Consider the following 17,194-nt stretch of genomic DNA (forward strand, 5'->3'; position numbering starts at 1 on the left):
TCGATTATCTGGGTTCAAATCCTGATTTTGCTGTTCATTATCTGTGTATCATTGGGCAATTTACTCAATCTCTCTGTGCTTGAATTTCCTCATTCAAAATCAGGGATGAAAAGAGTACTTATGTCAAAGGGCTATTTGCTCACTTATTGCACAAGTAATTTGACATCTGATATGTGCCAGGTGTACCTCTAGATGAGGATACTGTCACATTGAATGAAGTGAAGATCAGTGACCAGAATCCTGCCTCACAACCTAGCTCAGTGAGAAAAATAATACCATTATCACCTCTAATCTCAACCCTGTGCCACCATTTATTTATAGTTCTTTGCATTCGTGTCTGGAAAGGTCATTTTTCAAGGCAGAATGAATAACCTATAGAAGGATCATTCTCGGGTATAATGAATTAAAGAAGTATTATGAAGCTTTGTAAGGCAGGATTAGCTCATAAAAAATGGAGGGTTCTTTTGCTTTTCCAGTCCCATTTGTTGTTTCACAGACAAAGAATAAAACAACCACTGATGGCAAAGACCGCAAACTGCCAATGTTCATCGGTAGAGCAAGGTGACGCTTGTCCCGTCCAGGCCTGTGGTTGAGATAAGCTCAGAAAGCAGAGTCTCCAGGGCTGGTCATCATTTATCATAACCCTGTGTATAAAGAAGGCATTGAAAAAGAAAAGAAGTGACTTATTATGTGTCTCATAAGCTGGTTCTCATTTTTATTCATAACTTTAGAACCTTAGGAAGATGAAGAGAGGGCCAGAAAAATGGGAAACCCTAGATACAGAAACTTGGCTAGTTGTTTACTTTTTCACTGTACATCTTTCTATTACAATAGTTAAACCCCAATTAAGATTGAAATAACTCCTGAGGCAAACAAACGTAATTCTGGAGAGAGAGGGGAAAATGTACTTCAGGGACTAGGATTCTGCAGAGGGTTTCCATCTTCCTGACAGGACAACAATTTGAGAATTTGAGTCCTGGTAATAGTTTGTTATCCAAGAACTGTACAAATCCAGAAGGCACAAATATGGCTTGGGGAGCCTTACCTTGCCAGAAGGACTAAACCAGAGCTTTACTACACTATAGCTACCAAGGTGAGTAGACCTGACAGTTCTTTTATTTATTCACATATGCCATATAAAATTTCCCTCTGAAGTATACATCTTGCTTTGTTCTTTGACTAAGCAAGGGAGTTTATGTGAGCCTGAGGACCTTGATTCTGCATGTAATCTTTACCTGGGGTCATAAATATGAAGGGGACCAGTTCCAGGAGATGACCCTAGAAATGCTTGAGCATCTTTATCCCTGTGTTCAGGATCTTGTACCATAAGAGAGGTCTGGGGTGGGTCTTCCTATAAGGTTCCCTCTTTGGTTTCATCCAAAAATCAGAAAGATAAAAAAGCTTTTCAGTTTCTAGGAAAAACTCTTTTTTTAAGCTTCCATTTTCACCTGCATTATAAGTCTATCAGCATTATTAGCTTTCATAAAATCTCTTCATATCACTTTTGGTGCATTTCTGTGTTTTGCAGGTGGGCCAACTTTGTCTTTACCTATTAAGTTGTTAATTCATTAAGAGAGAGATAGAGAGAGGGAGTGTGTGTGTGTGTCCGTGTGTGTGTGTATCTTGAAGGTTTTCTTTCTGCATCCATCCTTAAAGTCTCCTAATCCAATTTGTAATATTGTACCATACACGTAAGTCAACTTCATTAACCATATGCCAGTTTAATGGGAGCATCTGTTAACAACCATTATGATTAAAAATTATACTTGCTCTTCAGAAATTTTCCACTTTTATTTTTCACCAGGCTATAAGTAAGTATAACCTGAGGTAACCCTATAAATTTACCTTGGCATTATGTAGCAGGGAGCACTAATCTCATTTTTATTTGAGAAAACTGGAGCTAAAATGGGTGCACTTCCTTACCTGCCTAAGCTATTAGGTATTAGACTTGGATGGAGCACTACACATCTATCTGAATGTGAAGCATGTTTTTTTTAAATAGTTTTCAATCATGATTCCAAAAACAATTTGGAAGACCAGTCACCCTTCCCTTCTCTGATATTTTTCTTATTATTCAGTAAAAAAAAATGGAAATGTCTTACTAGTATCACAGAAGCTAGTCTCTAATCTGAATCAGAGCTTTGGAACCTTGGGAAGATGAAGAGAGGGCCAGAAAACTGTGAAACCTTAGAAAAAGATAAGAAGAAACAAACATAAAATACTGGATAAGGACATAATGGGTGGTGAAGTGTATGCAGGACCTTCATTTTTGACAAATTCCAGGTTTCTGGCTAAATATGTAACCAGTTCTTACTCCGAACCTATTAGTTCATACTGCTCTTCTTGTTATTAAAGCCTGTAGTTCATTTCACTATGGGCTATCCAGTTCAGATCATGTAATGCTTTGTTTAATGCATTGGTATAGATGTTAGTCTCTTCATTTGGCACCGGAGGAAACTAAGGCAGAAAGGCAATAACTAATATTCCAAAAGTTATAAAGTTTCCTGGCACAAGACCTGAATACAAGCCTAAATTCAGGCAGTTCTCATGCTGCCAGAGACCTTTAAGACAAATTAAGATAAATCTAATGCATCTCTTAGTGATTGGTAGAAAATGAAAGGGGACAAGTCTTGTAGAAAGGCATTCCAAATATACAGATAGAGGTCAATCCTGGTTAGATCAAACATCCTGGTTTATTTTGTTTTGGGGGATTTATTTGTAGTTTGATGTAAGTTCTAGATAAGAAGTGAGATTGGAGAGGTTAATTGTGAAAGAGTAAAATACTGTTCAGACCTAAAAAGGTAAAAATCAGCTTGGAGTGGTAAAGATGAAAGTAGCCCTCCTGTTACCAACGTTGAGAGAATAGACACAGGTAGATCTGGTTACAGAGTCAACTGGACACATTGGTTACACAGCAGCTGTAAAATGCCATAATTGCACCTTTTGAGTAATGACTCTTTTTTTTTTTTTTTTTTTTTTTTTTTTTGAGACAGAGTCTTGCTCTGTAGCCCAGGCTGGAGTACAGTGGGCAGATCTCGGCTCACTGCAAGCTCCGCCTCCCGGGTTTACGGCATTCTCCTGCCTCAGCCTCCCGGGTAGCTGGGATTACAGGCGCCCGCCACCTTGCCCGGCTAGTTTTTTTTGTATTTTTTAGTAGAGATGGGGTTTCACCGTGTTAGCCAGGATGGTCTCGATCTCCTGACCTCGTGATCCGCCTGTCTCGGCCTCTCAAAGTGCTGAGATTACAGGCTTGAGCCACCGCTCCCGGCCAATGACTCTTTTCTTACCAATGTGGCCCCAACCTGCTTTGTATATCCAGACATCAGAGATCTCTAATTTATAAACTGTCTTCATCTCAGGACAGTATGCAACACCTAATTAATCTACCTCTCCTAATCCCCCTAATCAACACATCAACAACTCCCCTTAGAGGTCCCTCAGATCCATCAGTAGGAACTCAGACCTCTCCTAAATGCCCTTGTAGAGTGACATTCCATGGTTCCTCTAGAGCACCTTCTCTGGCTACATCCAGTACATGTACCTCATTGTTTTTCAGCCCACAGGCTTGTTTCTGAAGGTCTTTGGCTGATTAACCATTAACAGTTGAGGTCCTACAGTGAAATGCTATGCAGTTTGACTTGATGTTGAGTACTTGGAAAACCCACTGAAAACTTGTAACTACTGAAATCACAGATTCAGTTTGGGGTCTTGAAAGACAGCTCTGAAATATTAAGGAATATGAATCAAAGATATGAAAATTAGAAAGAAGAGATAAATCAGAAATTGTTATACTAATCAAAATGATAGATATATAGGCATAATGAATAAAAGAAGTATCACAGAAGATAAAACATTGTTAAACTTGAGAAATGTTAAAGACATTGAAGCAACAGGATTTTATGAGTGTTTGTCTGTTGAATGCGGAGGAGGTAGAGGGGTTACGGGTGAGCATCAGGTTTTTGAAATTGGCTGATAGGAATATGAAGAATTAAATAGAAAATGCAGACACTCAGGTTGGGGGAATTTTTTTAGTTCAATTCAGCATATGCTGAGATTTAAAATATGTGAGCTATATCAGAATTTGAACAAGCAAGTTGGTCTTGCAGCTATGGAGATCAGGCAAACAAAATCTGTTTCCCAAATTTAGATTTTCGTATCCTCTTCCAAGATGACATTTAAGGTCACATGGAATGTTCATCAAAGAGTGTCACAGGGAAAGGATTACATTTCTTTGGACAGAAATCTGCTCTGTTACATATATTATGACTGTCCTTTATCCACTAGAAATGTGCTATGATATGATTTTTTTTTTGCAGATACATATATATCATCATAACTGGTACTTTATTCATACAGTGTTTCCTGGATCTAAACATTTTCTGCCCATGAAGTTAGAAATGGTTTTGAACATTATGAAGGGAACAATATTCCTGTTTCTAACTGAACTTGGCATTGTGGGGAATGTTTTTGTTTTTGTAAACTATATGTACATTTTCTTTTGGGGCACTGAGAAGAAATCTTTACACTTTATTCATATCCATTTAGCTTTTACAAATATCATACTTCTGTTTTCCAAAGGAATGCCCAAGACAATAGCAGCTTTTGGTTTGAGAAACTTCCTAGATGATATAGGCTGTAAAATTGTTGCTTATCTGGAGAGGGTGGCTTGAGGCCTTTCCATCTGCACCAGCAGTCTCCTCACCGTGGTCCAGGTCATCACCATCAGTCCCAGAGCCTCAGTGTGGGGGAGGCTCAAGTTGAGGTCTGCATGGCATGTCCTTCCCTTGTTTCTCTTTTTTTGGATGTTCAATTTCTTGATAACCATGAACTTACTTCATTCCATCACAAATAGCAACATGAACAGATCACAAATTAGTTATTTTCTAGCAGGGAGATGGGTAATAAGATGGATTTTTCTCACACTGATAGTGTTGCAAGATGCTCTGTTTCAGGGTCTCACGGGCTGGGCCAGCAGCTACACGGTATTTCTTCTTCACCAGCATCACAAGCATGTTCTCCACATTCGGAACTCCAAATTTCTGTACAAAACTCCCCCTAAGAGCTGCTCAAAGTGCTCTCCTTCTGATGATCTGTTTTGTTTTCTTTTATTGGACAGATTACATTATTTCTTTATATTTAATTTTATCCTTAGAGAATAATTTCATAATATCAAATATTCAAGAATGTTTAGCCCTTGGTTATGCAACTCTCAGCCCATTTGTGCTGATTCACAGAGATAGACGTGCGGCTGAATGTTGGCATGTTCAGTAAGACTTCAGAAAATGTCTGTTTTTTGATCTCTTCAGTAAGCAAGTTTGAAATAAACTTGCTAGTTTTGCTATGCTGTGTATTTTTAAAAATCAAAAAGAATTGCTTAAACATATAAGGATAAATTCTCATACAACAAATCTGGTGACCAGCAGCTCCGATCTAATGCAAGAGATCATAGAAATCCTAGAGAGACTCAGCTCTCTTCTTATTCTCTATCCTTCCACCCTTCAAAAAGTAACTAAAATTCTGTGTATTTATGATGGCTCTTTTACCACCAGGCTTCCAGGAGTAAAAAATAGTAGAACAATCTGGTAAAATCTATCAAAATTACTGGCGCATTCGCATTTTGACTCAGGAATTCCATGTCTGGGACCTAATCCTTCAGATATACTTGAGCATTTAAGAATTAAAGTAGGAAAAATACACATTATGATACATTATTTTTAAAATACAACAAAATATCTAGCAAAAGGAGCTATTTAAAAATATTGATACATATTCATTCAAACAAAGAGATTTTATGGTACTTATGAAGAAGTGGATGAGTTCAAAATATATTGACATGGAATGATACTCAAGGGTTTTTTTTTAATTGAAACAAAAGCAATGTGAAAGCTGTAGCATTCAAAAAGCAATATAATAATATAATTAATTTGGAATTATCTACATCATAAACTTCTGCAAGAATAAAAAAAAGCTGTAAGAATTACTCCCGATTGAAGAGAAGCTAAGCAAATGGAGGCATAGTAAATCGAATTTTATTTTATATATTTCTCTGTTTTCTGATTTGTTAAACATGTAAGAGTATCTCTCTTCAAGGTATATAAATAAATTAAGTTAGATAACAATTTATGACTTGTTTCTAGACATCATTTTTTAGTGCCCTGGCACTCCCACAATGTTATCAGTCTAGTCTCTCTATTATCAGAGTTAAAAAAAATCTCATTCTCATTAATTTAAATGAAGAACTTGGTTTCAATTTTTCTTAAACTGGAACCAAAATACATATTTGGATGGAATGTATAGTTCTGGCAGTAAGGTATCTCATCAAGCCATTTGGAAAAATACTTGATAAAATAGAAGTGAAATGAAAACTATAGATAACAAGAGACTTAAGAGACATTTCAAAAGAACACATGTTCAGTCTTACTGAGGTCTTGCTTACTTGTTTTTATTTGGTCTTTTTTTCTTGACCAAATAAACTAAAGTAAAAGTTAACAATTTTCGAATAAATGTATAAGTAAATGAACATCTGATTACTAAACAAACTGTAAGAAATAAGTGAGAAAAAGTGATTCCTGATTATAGTGCTCATTATATCAAGTATAAGGAAATGAAAGCAAAGGAAACCAGAAGAGAGGAAATAGTATTGGACAATAAATTGAAATAAGTGTACTGTATTGAAAGTGAATGAAAATTTTAAGTAGCAGCAATGAGCAGCTTGGGAACGATTGGCAAGAAATATTTAACTGGTCCATGGAAGCTTCTATAATCAATATTTAATAACTGATTAAACTGATGGAACCATCATAACAAACCACCATTCATTTTCTCCCCTTTTGCTCAAAATGGATGCATAAGAAGATCATAATGCATGAAAGGTGAAATAGTGCGGAAAGCAAAAGGCATATGAAACTCTGAAAACCAGAAATTAATGTAGATAAAGAGGTTGGAACTTCTAAGTAAGGTAGAGAACACAAGTTTGCGATGTCAGGTTCATTAATGTATGACTCAATTCTTTTTTTCAAGTATTTTAAGTCCTGAAGATATCCTTAATGTGCATTTGGTAGGTGGGATTTTCCCTTTTTACTTCTCAATTTCTATCACAGTCTTCTGGAATATATAACACAGCATATTGGAGATAAAGGAAAACTACATTTATTTCTTGAAGGATAAGCAAAATAAAAAATCAAGAAAACTCTGGGCACAGTGGCCCACGCCTGTAATCTCAGCACTTTGGGAGGCCAAGGCAGGCAGATCACGAGGTCAGGAGATCAAGACCATCTGGCCAACATGGTGAAACCCCATCTCTACCAAAAATACAAAAATTAGTCAGGCGTAGTGGTGGGTGCCTATAATGCCAGCTACTTGAGAGACCGAGGCAGGAGAATCGCTTGAACCTGGGAGGCAGAGGTTGCAGTGAGCTGAGATCACGCCACTCCACTCCAGCCTGAGCAACGGAGCGAGATTGTCTCAAAAAAAAAAAAAAAAAAAAAAAAAAAATCAAGAAATACAGAGTGAGAGAGAGGATGAAAGGAAACCATTGCCTTAGAGGTTTCTCCGGTTGTAGTTATTACCAGTCTCAAAGAATTCATGATTCATTCAGTGATGGAAGCATTTCAAGGTTGTAATTTGGGTGCCTGCTTTCACTAACTCGGGACTTGAACACAAAATTCTCTGTTTAAAATGCAGATATACTCTTGACCAAGCTATGCAAACTGTAAAATATCTTTCAACTAAAAGATAAAAGGATTTTGACCTGCTACCTAAGTCCTTTTTTGTTCTTTTGAAGATGATTTTTGACATCCTCTGATCACACACAGAACATCAGCCTTTAATATACACATTACCGATTTTATACTACTAAAATATACGTTCCAGATTTGTTGAACGAAAGTGTTTTGGTGCATGTTGTTATATGGATGAAATGCAAGATCTTGTTATGACCTTGTGATCCTTGAATAAGCTCAAAATTCAAAGACCTTGGTGATTCCACCACCCTGCCTGAGTCTGTCATTCCCACTTCCATACTACTGCTGAGGCAAAGCTCAGAGGAGCTTATCATGAGCAAAATAGCAGCTTTCATAAAAAGAACTTTCTTCAGCCCTATCCCAGCCACATATGGGGTGTAATAAAGTCCTGTCAATCAAGTGGCCAAAGTGTAACTTGTCATTTTTTAATATCCTATTGATACATTGTGTCAAAGAGCATGAATTTCTGACCTCGATTATCATTTTTTCATGAAAATATTTCAAGACATGCACACTCACACACACTCACCCCGCAAAAATGAGAAACTTGAATTGGCAAAAAATTACTGGAGGAGTCCAGAGAACTTACTTTGAAGTTGTGTCTGCCTATTAATCACACTGGTTAACTTAGATTTTAGTTTTATTTATAATGCCTCAGAAAAGCTGATGGAGATTTTGAGGAAGGGATAGAAAGGCAAATTCCACTTGTCGTCTTCTTGGTTTTTTAATTGTAGCTCTGCCTTGGTTGGTCAGTGTGCTGTATCTGTTTGTGGTTCGGTGTCTTTATCTCTGAAATGGAATATAGAATAACAGCATTATCTGTTTTTAGGGCTATTGTGAGAAGAAAAAGGTAGGTGCCTTTAAAATAGTACATAGTAGATACTAAGTATGAGAAAACAAAAGACTTTTGATTCTTATAATTGTGTACTCTATTAGCAAACATTTGCTATGTTGCTTGACATTTTGGATAGGCTACAATGAAGACAGTGTCCTAAAAGAATGATTTCCTTTAAAATCTGCCTCTTGTGGGCCGGGCAAGATGGCTAACACTTGTAATCCCAGCACTTTGGGAGGCCAAGGTGGGTGGATCACCTGAGGTTGGGAGTTCAAGACCAGCCTGGTCAAACATGGTGAAACCCCGTCTCTACTATAAATACAAAAACATTAGCTAGGAGTGGTGGCAGGTGCCTGTAATCCCAGCTACTCGGGAGGCTGAGGCAGGAGAATCACTTGAACCTAGGAGGTGGAGATTGCAGTGAGCCCAGATCATGCCAGTGCACTCCAGGCTGGGCAAAAAGAGTGAGACTCTGTCTAAAAAAAAAAAAAAAAAAAATCTGCCTCTTGTACCCTGCAATTACATATGCTTTAATTCTGTATTACCAATCACTTTGTGATTTATGTTCATAATAATTCCATTTTCTGGCACTTCATTAGTTCATGAAAACTTCATGACAGGCACACTACTGTTGGTGATTCAGCTGGAAGAATCAATGCAATTGTGTGAGCCACATTCCTGCCAAGTGTGTATTTTACTTTACATTTGTCTTTCATATTGTCATCATCATCATCATCACCCCACCACCATGACCATCATCACCATCATCTCACCACAATCATCATCATGACCATCTTTATCAATATTCTCTATCGAGCAATATTGTTCAACTTCCAGCTGTCAGTCAATTGGTTGGAGGCCTGTGGCCAGACTTACAATAAAGATCCTGGATTGGCCCATTTCCTTAGTCCTCTCTCACCTGAATAAAAATTCAAGTGAATAGAAATGTCACCTGAAGAGAAACCTTATGAAAACTTCAGCAAGTAGAGAACCTCCCAAACTATAAAGATTTGGGAGGCAGTTTACACTGCTTGACTAAAAAGATGGGCTTCTAAGAGGAGATTTTTTAAAGTGTCGTATCTTTGAGGGATTCAGTATTTGGTTTTAGTGGAATATAGAGACTTCAGAGTCATAAAACAGACACAGTAATAATGATTTGTGATTGTGATGCAACTCTGTTTCAGGAGCTCTTATACTGATATAAACGTCTATTTTTAATTAAACTTTGTATTGCATCTATTTAAGACGTATAAAATAATTTTTGATATACATAGTGAAATGGTTACTATAGTCAAGCAAATTAACATATTCATCATCTCACAGTTATCCTTTGTGTGTGTGTGTGTGTTAAAATTATCCAAAATCCACTCTTAGAGAATTTCCAGCATAATACAATACTATCACTATTGTCCTCATGTTGTACATTAGATCGGTATACTTACTCATCCCAGATATCTACAGCTGTGTACCCTTTGGCCTCTATCTCTTCATTTCCTCCTCTACTCTTCCACTCCGGATAATTACCTCTGTACTCTGTTTCTGTGTATTTGAGATTTTTGTTTGTTTTTGTTTTTTAGATTGCATATATAAGTAAGATCATGTAGTATTTTGTTTTCTGTGCCTGGCTTATTTAGCTTAGCATAATGTCCTCCAGTTTCATCCATGTTGTTGCAAATGGCAGTACCTCCTTTTTTAAGGCTGGATAATATTTCGTTATATATACTCATATCACATTATACCACTATACACACACACACACACACACACACACAAACACTATAATATATATTGTAATTTTTTAAATTTTTTTTTTTGAGATGGAGTCTTACTCTGTCACCCAGGATAGAATGCAGTGGTGCGATCTTGGCTCACTGCGACCTCCTCCCCCACGGTTCAAGCAATTCTCCTGCCTCGGCCTCCTGAGTAGCTGGATTTACAGGCATGTGCTACCATGCCCGGCTAATTTTTGTGAGAGACGGGGTTTTTAGTAAAGACAGGGTTTTGCCATATTGGCCAGGCTGGTCTTGAATTCCTGACCTCAAGTGATCCGCCCACCTCGGCCTCCCAAAGTGCTGGGATTACAGGCGTTAGCCACTGTCCTCAGACGTATAATATATATATTATATATACACATTATTATGCACACGCCTGTGCGTGCGCACACTCACACACATCCCCCACAATTTCTTTCTCCATTCATCTATTGAGGAACATGGAAATGCAAATACCTCTACCAGGTGCTAATTTTATTTTTTGGGGGGTATATATCCAACAGAGAAATTGCTGAGTTATTTGATATATGTATATATGTGTGTAGGTTTATGTGTATGTGTGTATATGTATATAGAAATTTGGTGAATGAATCTTGTCATTTGTCGGGAAATTTTATATCCATTGTTCTAAGTTGTCTTTGGTATCTGTATCTTCAAGCCACATTTTCTATTTTCCAAGAAATTTGAGTTTATGAATATATTCATATTTGCTAATGTAACTAAGCATGTTATTATGCATGATCTACATGGCCTAGAAAAGGACAGTAAACATCTCTGTAAAATGACTGGAATATAAGTCCTACGTGGGTCCCCTGATGTGTGTAATGACGCTGATGTTTAGTAATCTTTAAATAATGACCTTTCTTTGGAATCTGAGTTCCCACTGGTATAAAAGTAAATGAACTATTTATTATCCTTAGAAAAGTTGGATTTGGGAAGGGAAATGTATATTATACTATGAAACTGAAGAGAGAATGAGGGTTTGGGGTTGAGAGTGTGGGTCTGTATATAAAGTATGTGATCCCAAGACCATTGTGCTGAGTTCAGAAATTAGTAAACTAACCTATTCAGTTGACTTCAAGATGAAGAGAAGTGCTCTAAGTTGTGTGTCAAAGAACAGGTTATCTGGGAAATTGTTGGGTTCAGAATGAATAATTATTTTCCACGCTGAAATATTTAACCTTTGATTTAACATCTCAGTATAGTCCTAAGTCCCAGCTCCATCTATGCATGAACATGAGATGCTATTTCTTGAGGAGAAAAACATATTTTCATGGAAGTGGAATGTTGAGTCTGAACCATAGTCACTTCTAAGTATTAGGGCAGTTAGGAATGATTACTACTCCTATGTGTGCATTTCAGAGGGATTAGTCAAGATTTTTTAGGCTTTCATAGTACAAAGAAAGCAGTTGGATTGCAAAAGAATCTCACTATTCTAACATTAGTAAGGTGGGCAGGAGTTAGAGGAATGCCTAGTAGTCTCATAATTATTTTGATCCACTCAGTAAATCCATGTCAAAATTCAAATTAAGTATTAGTTTAAATCTACTCTCCCTTTCAGAAAAGATTGATTTCTCTTCACACATATTCAAGATAATCCTTGTTTTGATTTGTCCTTGCAAGAGAGTTTCATTTTTAGTAAATAAATAAACAGGTACTCTGTAATAATTATTAGATAATTGAAAGAATGAACTGAATGAGAACTAGCTTTTAAATTTTTGAAGGCATCAAATTCCGGACAGCAAAATGAAATTGAAAATATGCATTAATTTAAAACATAAATCTTAACATGAATATGAAATGCGACTTAGATGTATCAGCTAATGATCTGTTGTAAAAACTTTCTTTGCATTTAACCAAAAGTTTTTGTAACTTTCTTAAATTTGTATGTAGGAGGAAGTTAGTAAACTAACCAAATACATCTTGGTACCTCTGAAAAGCTGACGTTAAGAAATCTCTTATGAGTAGAATTTTGCTGAGATTAGGAATATTCTTTCTGAAAAATTTCTGGTAGCGAAAATATTCCTTGTTAGAGCAAATAATCTAGAAGTCCCTCAGTAACAGTAATATCCAACTTTCAAAAAGGGTGCAAGTGAGATAAGGAAACTTGAAAACTCAAATTTTTCTAACATATTTTAATTGAAAGCTAAAAATGGGAAAAAATGAGTTAAATTACTTAGAGTAGTATAGCAAAGTAGAATAAAGGAGAAATGTTTCTACAGGTTACAAGTTTTAATTTGTAATTAAAGCTACCAGCTTGTACGGTAGTTTGGTATGGTAATTTAAGCTACCAGCAGACCATCCACAGAAATAGCCTTTCCAACCCTTTCATTTATGTAAATGATTGATGGAGTGATAAATATTATTTGGTAACAAATCCTTTGAAGAATAAAAATAAATAATTTGGGAATAAATCCTACAGTAAATATGGGAAAAAGCCACTTCTAAGTGGCTCGTTGGTCTAGGGGTATGATTCTCGCTTCGGGTGCGAGAGGTCCCGGGTTCAAATCCCGGACGAGCCCACTTCATTTTCGCCCAATAAGCTTTAAGGATTTTTAAAGTATTTCCCCCAAATATTCATACCCAAAACTATGTACTTTCACCACATGAACAGTAGAATTGTCTTCGAAGCAGGCAAGTACTGAATTCCGGACCTCCTCTAAGGCCAGACACCGGAATGTTGATGCGGCTGCAGCGGCGCTCTCCCACCTCTGTCCATCTCTTCTCAAACCCCGAAAGAAATGCCGTGGGCAGCTCGTGCGCGCTTGCGTGTGCGTGTTTGGCCGAGTGCTGGAGGGGAAACGTGAGCTGCAGTTAACCGATTATCTTCCTCTTATAGGAAGGAGAATTTTAATTTCCACTTTTAACTCCAGCTTCGGTCATCACTCTCTGACTCCTAGTGTTTACTACTCCCGCCACACTGGAAAGTAAGTCTCCCCAAGTGCTGCTGGTGCCGCCGCTCCCACTGCAGTCGACTGTTAAGGTGTCACACTCCTGCCTCTCCTGCTTTCCCGGGTCAGAGTTCATTCCTTTATTCCTTCAACGGATGCATAGCCAATGAGCACGGCATGTCACCTTCAGTGCCGAAAGCTATGGAGGCAGTGATGGAAAAACATGGTTTCATTTCTACAGAACTTAATATTACAAGTACTTAATTATTTACCATGATGACGCGTTTTGAGAAAGTATGGAATTCCCATGGAAGTATATAGCACCAGGGCTGACTGTTGACTCTTCGGAATATTGCTAGCCCAGGTTCGTCTAACTGGAGAGAGAGACCACGAGGAGCAGTCATTAAGGCTGGAATCTCAAAGTTTTTCTCAATCCATGTTCTGGAAATTTGCGGGTACTTTGTTGAAAATGCTCAGGAGAATTGATTAACACTGGAATTCGAAAGAGGAAAAAAATGGAGAGGAAGATATCAATCCAGTTATTTTGCTCATGCTGTCTAAATTAAAATATTTCCTCAGAATAGCTGTTTTGTTTGCTTTTGTGGCCAAGACTGAAAGTGAACACTACTCCCCGACCCCAGTTTCGTTCTAGCTTCATGGACCTCACGGAGACTCAACTTGCCCTGCTCATCTTGGGATTCTGAAAGTGTGGATCTTTTCACCTTTCCTTTTTCTGACTAATTTTATGGGCCATTGAGTATGAAGATGCAGATCCTTATTCATAGGTGGGGTGTAATATATTGTCTCTTTTTATAAATAAATTTATTTATTTATAAAATTTATTATTTATAATAAAAATTATTTATAAAATGTATAATTTATTTGTAAATTAATGTGTATAATTTATTTGTAATTTAATTTTATAACTTGGAATGGTGTTACTTATTAAGTTTGAAATTCAAAAGGAACTTCCTCTGACCTCTGTTAAGAATTTTCTCTGAATTCAGAAAGTCAGTTTGATGTCATCTAGGCAGAAAAGATTGAATGACCCTTCTTTACAAGGAATTTTACTATCCTAAGAGGGATAAGTTGGACATTTTGACATGTAAGAGTCTGATAGTAAATGACACAGGCAGGCCATTCTAAAATGGTTCCCAGAGTCAATAAATTGGACTAATGGTCTTAGTTTCCAGCTATTTTTCAGGGCTTAATTATAATTATGGACCAGCAATCAAAGATCACTAGGCATCATTAGACACTGAAGTTAGTGTCTAATCTGAGAAACAGGGATTTTTAAAAAGCTTTTTTTAGAAAGGGAGAGAAAGGATGCTGTACAAAAGGATAACTCTATAGAAGTCTCTTGAAATTAAAATTATGAGAGTAGAAAGAAAAACTTAGAACAATTGATATAATACCTGAAGGGCATCTCCAAAATGTGGAGTAAAAATATAAAGGGAAACTCCAGCAACTGTGATCTTGATATATACTCAAATGAGTTGAAAACCCATGTCCACACAAAAATCTGCACATCAATGTTTATAGCAGTTTTATTTGGATTTGCGAAAACATAAACAACCAAGATGTACTTCTGTAGGTGAACGGATATATTTAATGCAAAGTGTGGCACAATGGATGGACTATTATTTCATGATAAAAAGAAAAGAGCAGCCCAAGTCGGGAATATGGCCGTAAGGTCGCTGTGGGCGGGCCGGCTGCGGGTGCAGCGCCTACTGGCCTCGACTGCCGCGTGGGAGAGCAAGGGATGGCCACTTCCATTCAGCACTGCCACCCAAAGAACTGCTGGTGAGGACTGCCGTTCTGAGGACCCACCTGAGGAGCTTGGGCCCTCTCTTGCTGAACGAACCTTAAGGGTAAAAGCTATTAAACTGGAGAAAGAAGTCTAGGATTTAACATTGAGATACCAGAGAGCTGTAGCTGATTGTGAAAACATAAGGAGGCGAACCCAGAGATGTGTGGAAGACGCCAAGATATTTGGAATTCAGAGTTTCTGTAAGGACTTGGTGGAGGTGGCTGACATTTTGGAGAAGACTACAGAGTGCATTTCTGAAGAATCAGAGCCTGAGAACCAAAAGCTCACTCTGGAGAAGGTCTTCCGAGGGCTGTTGCTTTTAGAAGCAAAGCTGAAAAGTGTGTTTGCCAAGCATGGCCTGGAGAAGCTGACACCCATTGGTGACAAATATGACCCCCGTGAGCATGAACTCATCTGTCATGTGCCAGCTGGTGTTGGGGTGCAGCCTGGCACCGTGGCATTAGTAAGACAAGATGGCTACAAACTTCATGTCCGCACCATTAGGCTTGCCCGAGTGGAAGTGGCAGTGGAGTCTCAGAGAAGACTGTGAAGAGGCCATCAGGAGCTGGATGTTCTCCCAGAGCGCAGTCACCTATGTTTCTTTTATTTATTAAACTAGGTTTGTATTGTACATGAGGTACTTCATGTGATATATTTTGGATTTAGTCATATTGGCTTTATTTCTAAGATATTCTATTGATTTAATGTGACCTGTTTGGTCTCATCAGAAGTCTTACCATTGGGCATTTGAACAGTGTGACAAGTGTTCCAATGGCCTTTATCAAAACATGTTTAGGAAAATTGGTACTGTGATAAATTTGAATCCAAAATCCTTTTAACTAGGTGTTTTCAACTATGTGTTTCTTCCTAGCGGTCCCTATAATAGGAATTGTATAGTATTGTGTATTTTGTGGGAAAAGGAGATGGTGGGGATTGGTTCAACATTTGGGTATGTAGAGGATAAAGCTTCATGGTTGTATAAATTTAGATCATTTGGATTGATTTTTATACACATAGATTTTCAGGACTTTACCTTTTGTTTTGTTTTTTCCTTTTAGCCATCTTTTGTTCTTGTAATCCCAGCTAGATAGGCTTTATGCTCACATCATTGTCCCATACCACACCCCTTTCTCATCCCCATTTGCAGGAGCTAAAGGTCTAGGTGAGACTTGGAAGGCAAGGAACATTGAAATTTGAGATACCCAGGACCCTTTCAAGCAAGAATGGCCAAAAAGCCTTGTGCTCTCTTTGCTCTGAGTTATCTTCAAATTATTTTCAGCCTCCCTGTCATATAATCATTTCAGGCAAATTGAGGCAGCACTAACAGCTAATGACCCAGATGGCTCTATTTGGGTAATTTACCTACAACTTAACTCCACCAGCCCTTATCCCTCTTCCCCTTTGTCAGTTTTGCCTTATAATCCTTTACTAAATGATGGGAGGTGGTGATCAGTACAAAAGTGTTAGGTTCCCATGATTTCTCATTTCATTTATTAATAGTTACGCTGAATATTTTTTTTTAAGTTTCCTCCGGCTCTGTTTATGTTATTTTTTGTGATAAGAACACTTAACATAAGTATTCTCTCCTCTTAGCAATTTTTTTTTTCCTGTGTTGCCCAGGCTGACCTCCAACTCCTGAGCCCAAGCAATCCTGCCTCAGCCTGCCAAGTAGCTAGGACTACAGGCATTCACCACTGCGCCCGCAAAGGTTTTTTTTTTTTTTTTTTTTTTTTTTTTTTTTTAAGTTGGTACTCACAAATCACTACCTCCGTTATACTGACAAGCTTTATTTCCTATTCTTTGTATCTGTTAAGTCACATTTTTGTAAACATTGAGCTCACCTTTTATATATTAACCTCCTAGAATTAATGGGCCTATGTGGTTTTTCTTCAGTCTTATAGCTGGTGTTCTGTAAAAGAGTTGTCCAATAAATGACTTAATGAATGATATATCAGTCAGATTTTAGGAAGGCAGTCAATTATGGATATTTTAATGTTGGAAGGAGCCTTAATGATCGAATCTCACCCTTTCTGCTTCTGAAGTATGGAAATCTAGTCTTTTTAGGACTGGACACAAGGAAAATAATCTCTGTTGACTAAATTGCAGTGAGAATATGAATAAAGAACAACTAGATATTAATGTCA

The 17,194-nt window shown here is 37.5% G+C and overlaps 1 protein-coding gene, 1 long non-coding RNA gene and 1 other non-coding gene across 3 annotated transcripts; 2 read left to right on the plus strand and 1 right to left on the minus strand.

The window, feature by feature from the left end:
- Nucleotides 1-343: 343 nt before the first annotated feature.
- LOC126953558 (uncharacterized) lies at nt 344-13,413 on the minus strand. The gene is made up of 3 exons (XR_007725250.1): nt 12,933-13,413; nt 8,332-8,531; nt 344-644 (listed from the first exon to the last, which is right to left on the minus strand). It is a non-coding gene; the product is annotated as an uncharacterized LOC126953558 (long non-coding RNA).
- On the plus strand, nt 12,800-12,871 carry TRNAP-CGG (transfer RNA proline (anticodon CGG)). Its single transcript has one exon. It is a non-coding gene; the product is annotated as a tRNA-Pro (tRNA).
- Nucleotides 13,414-14,738: 1,325 nt separating the features above from the next.
- LOC126953502 (grpE protein homolog 2, mitochondrial-like) lies at nt 14,739-15,884 on the plus strand. Its single transcript, XM_050788936.1, is given in 1 exon segment — nt 14,739-15,884. A coding segment is annotated over 1 exon segment (732 nt). The 5' UTR covers nt 14,739-14,868; the 3' UTR covers nt 15,601-15,884.
- Nucleotides 15,885-17,194: the final 1,310 nt, after the last annotated feature.

This window comes from Macaca thibetana, chromosome 4 (genome assembly GCF_024542745.1).
Source record: "Macaca thibetana thibetana isolate TM-01 chromosome 4, ASM2454274v1, whole genome shotgun sequence".
Classification (NCBI taxonomy): Eukaryota; Metazoa; Chordata; class Mammalia; order Primates; family Cercopithecidae; genus Macaca; species Macaca thibetana.